General features: G+C 36.8%; 1 protein-coding gene across 1 annotated transcript; it reads right to left on the bottom strand.

The window, feature by feature from the left end:
* Positions 1-986: 986 nt before the first annotated feature.
* On the bottom strand, positions 987-4070 carry LOC111020626 (phenylacetaldehyde reductase). Its single transcript, XM_022297330.2, has 6 exons — positions 3902-4070; positions 3577-3746; positions 2937-3128; positions 2249-2411; positions 1897-2083; positions 987-1370 (listed from the first exon to the last, which is right to left on the bottom strand). Exons 1-6 carry the CDS (start codon positions 4020-4022, stop codon positions 1226-1228), a joined length of 978 nt encoding a protein of 325 aa, XP_022153022.2. The 5' UTR covers positions 4023-4070; the 3' UTR covers positions 987-1225.
* Positions 4071-4388: the final 318 nt, after the last annotated feature.

Raw genomic sequence — 4388 nt, 5'->3', positions numbered from 1 at the left:
TGTTGGAGCTGGCTAATCGAGATATCTCTCGGTTTTGATATTCAAACAGCAATTATATTATTGTCCAGGAAAGAACGTCGACTTCTTTAGACATCCGTAGTGCTCACATCCATACCAGGAAATTTCGATGTGTAAATCCGCATGCTTGTACGCTTTTGCAGCAAATCATACCCTTGATCAGGGGACAATTTTATGTATATTGATTTAGTGATTTTGCTTTTGATCTCTTGAAAAGAATTGGTTGCCAAAGCCAAAACTATCACAACTTGAAGGAAACGAATGTGATTTATTGTTTCTCTCCCTACCATTGATTAACAATTGATCAATAAGTAGCTCTAGTGATTTTGCATTTGATCTCTTGAAAATAACCTCTATTTGTAATGCATTTGCTCTTCTTTGTTAGGTACTACTGTCTCCTGGTGCCCTTGACATTACCTATCCTTTATGTTGCCGTTTATTTCCATTGGCTAAGCATGAAACTTTTCAAGCATGCTTAATCATGTGAAGATGCAATTATGTTTAGGTTGTGACTCCTGAGGTGATTTATTGGAGGCTTGGAGGCATATATGATGATCACACCGAATGAATTCCCCATCGACAAGACTACGAACCGTTTTTAGTCCATCGGAAATTCTTTCATTGTGGTTAGATGAGGACACGAGGCATTCCAACTAAAGCTGAAAGCCAAGAGTGATCTAAATTCACACTGCCTAAGCACAGGCTCCATAACCCAAGGTAAGTATCTCCAAAGCCAAGCTTTGGCAACCAACTTAGGCTTGTGGTTGGTATGGACAATCTTGAATCTTGAACATTGTTCGTATGATTTTTTATTAATTAAATATTATATAAACAAGCCAACAATATAGACCATGATGAGGAGTCAAGATATACTATTGTTCATTTCTTATTGTAATTTCAAACCTTCAGTACCAGCTCTCTCACTTTAAACTTCGATAATTGAGAATCGTTCGATTGCATCGACTCAATTTCACACAAGATAATTCTTCTCACATTTCTCGAATTATAGTGCCTTGAAGTAGCCGTTATACAGTACTCAAATGTCAAATATAACTTATTACGACAAGGTAACAGTACTATTTTCAGTTAGATAGATCGCAAAGAAGAAATTTTACTACTACCACCGTAACAGAAAATCACAAGGCTTTCCCAGAGATTGAGATTATTGGCTTCTGATAACAATAAGCATTGAGTGATTTCAGGAAACTCAGAAGCTGACAAATTTCTTTTCCTTCAAGCTCTCAACGGTTTCCTTCAGACTCTCCTCTAGAGGAATGAATTCAATGCCTAAGCTCTTTGCTTTCTCCATCGAGACCTGGTACGTCGGTATAAACGGTTTATCATCTGCACACCTGCAGTTGAAAGTGTAGTACTGATTAACTAGACTTGTCGTCGAAACCGAGTATGAATATGACAGATAACACCTATAATGATCACGGCTTCAAGAGGATTGAGGTGCAGATTAATTGTACCAACTACAGCAATATGAAATCTTTGTAGATCAAAGATTTATGAAACCTTGATGCTCTTTCATGCAAGAATAAAAAATATGATAAAGTTCTGGTCATGAAATTTCAGAGCCTCAGAATATGGTTCAGCCAAAAGAAAGAGCATGACGCACTTTATGAAATTAGTTTTCTATTTGTTCTCATTCGCTAAATTGTAGAATCTTCCACCAACCTTTGTCCGATTTACCAAAAATGTTCGATTGATTCTCTTATAAAGAAACTTAGGGATAAATGCTAGGAATCAAAGCCAAGGAAGCTACAAAGAAGCAAGTTTGCAGATGAAATAATTTAAGATACTATTCTTGTCGGGAAAGCCATTTAAAAATAAATAAAGTTCTTCGGAGGGTAGGTGTGGATCAGGAAAACTTACTTATCTGGAAGTTTTAATGAAGGGTAGAGATCACGTAAAATCTTCACAGTTCCTGAATAGTGAATAACTCTCTCAACCAAACAGTATCTTCCACTAGCTGATGGAATCTCATAGGCTTGAATGTGTGCATTAGCAACATCTTTGACATTAACCCATCCGAATGTGGAATTTGGAAATGTTTGTGCTCCTGCATTAGATTAAAACCACAAGGTTATAGATTTATCATACTCGGAAAGATCTTGTGAAGAATTCTGATGCAATGTATAGTTCATTGTTACTAAGCACTTAAAACAGTTTGATGAAAGGAAAGAGGAAACGCGTTAAGCATAACCCCAGATAACCGAACAAATACCAGATATTAAGTTCAAAATAGCTTCAGCACTAGTATTCAGAGTCGGCTGCAATAATGGACCGATAACCATAGCAGGGTTTATGGTAACCATGTCAATTCCCTTCTCTCTTACAAAATTCCAGGCTGCCTCCTCAGCTAAAGTTTTGGAGAGCACGTACCAAAGCTGAAACCCATAAGGAAATAAGAGGAAAGGATTTATATTTAGCTTCTGAAACACTGAGGCAACTGTAATACAGAAATATGATAGGAAACAAGGACAAACTTTGACATATGGTGTGACTTCCATGTTTGATTATTTAATTGAAATCGGGATATAGGTGAGGGAAAAAAAAATGATGAGAGCTCTTTCTTTCTCAATTCTGTTGAGAAACTTGTGGAGCATATCAAGGGAAAGAGGAGCACAAAATGACAGACATCCAATCCAGAGAAAGAAGACATTAAAAAAAAATCCATACAATATTATTAACAATAAGAACCTCTTTGATACCATAACTCAGCGAGCTCTAGGAAATTGAGAATGCAAATTGAAGTTAGAATTATGTGTATGCATCGGTTTTTTATCGGGGTACCACATGACAAGGTACGATAGCCAGTGGAGTCATGCTCACAAGTACTCTTTTATTTTTCCTCTGTTTTTTGCCTTCTTACCAAGGATGGTGGGAGTATGAAAAATGAATGAAATGGATACCTTCAATTCCTTGCAAACCTCCGGACTAGAAAACCAAGTCTCATCAACTACAACATCGGGAGTACGAGGCTTTTCGTTATAAGCAACAGCAGCAATTGAAGATGTCAAGACAACCCGCTTGACAGTTGATGATTTTGCAACTGACTTAAGAACATTCAGTGTTCCTTTCAATGCAGGATCAATAAGTTCAGCCTGAAAAAAAGAATCTTATTAAAAGGCCAACGTATCCCCTTTACCATGGAAGATTTCAGGGTTACTAAGGAGCAGCTCGACCAGCATATACTTCTTACTTGTTCCATGAATTAAAAACGAAATTTCAATTGTTTCATGCTATAAGATATTTGCAGAAATGGAAAGAAAGAACACCTGTGTAGTGAAAAAGAAGACAAAAGATAGAAATAAATAGAAGTGAATAAGACAACAACTCCTAGAGTCTTCTTTCTTCTGCTTCTATAACGAGTAAAAGCTAATCTGAGGGAATTATTGTTCTTCCATAAGTTGATTATTCTTATTACGCGACATCCACAATTCTTCAGAAACTAGTTTCATTAACATAATACTTCCAGAGACATATATGACACACAATACAAAACTCTGAATCTTCTAGGCTCAATCCATACATACTTTGCAGTGGACAAACCTGTGGATCTGAAACAGAATGGAAGAAGGGAGAAGCTGTATGAAAAACCCCTTCGCAGCCCTGAACAGCAGAATCAAATGAACCTTCCTCTAGGAGATTGGCTTTAAACAGATGAAGCCTCTCAGCCGCTCCATCGAGTGCAAGCAAATGTGCAGTTTTAATCGGATCGCCTACGGGACAGAAAGGCAAACCGATCATCAAACAAGTCGCCAAAAACTAGGAAACATGAAATAGGCAGCAGGATTTGTGGGGAAACAGAATATTGTGAAGTAAATTTGTGATGCATTTGATGGAGGAAGCGGAAGAAGAAAAATGAGAGACAAACTCGGATCTCGGACGCTGGCTTTGACGGTGTAACCCCGCCGGAGAAGGAACTTGACAATCCAAGAAGCGATGTATCCAGAGGCGCCGGTGACGCACACAGTCTTCGCCGCTCCGCCGCTCATTCTCTCTCTGATTTTGGTTCAGATTTTGTGAGTGGTAGAGTTGGACTTGTTTTCTCCTATATATTCTAGTTTTCACTTTTTTTTATTTGGTCCCCCATTCAAATCATTACAAAATTTTCAGAATTTGTTGATTTTGCAGACGTTAATAATGACTAATTAAATATATATATATATATATATATACGCACACTAGTCTTTGTATTCTCTATTTATTGTAGTAAAATGATTGTTATTAAATTATAATGATGGATTGGGAATGGCCCATGACTCGGCGAGAATTTGACACATATTTAATTATGAGTATTATTATAAAATAAATATTTTATTTTTATTTTAACTAATTATTTAAATTTTAATGAATTCATT

Source organism: Momordica charantia, assembly GCF_013281855.1.
Source record: "Momordica charantia cultivar OHB3-1 chromosome 2 unlocalized genomic scaffold, Mcharantia_2.0 BLBB01000002.1, whole genome shotgun sequence".
Classification (NCBI taxonomy): domain Eukaryota; kingdom Viridiplantae; phylum Streptophyta; class Magnoliopsida; order Cucurbitales; family Cucurbitaceae; genus Momordica; species Momordica charantia.
This window is presented reverse-complemented; position numbering and strand designations above follow the sequence as displayed.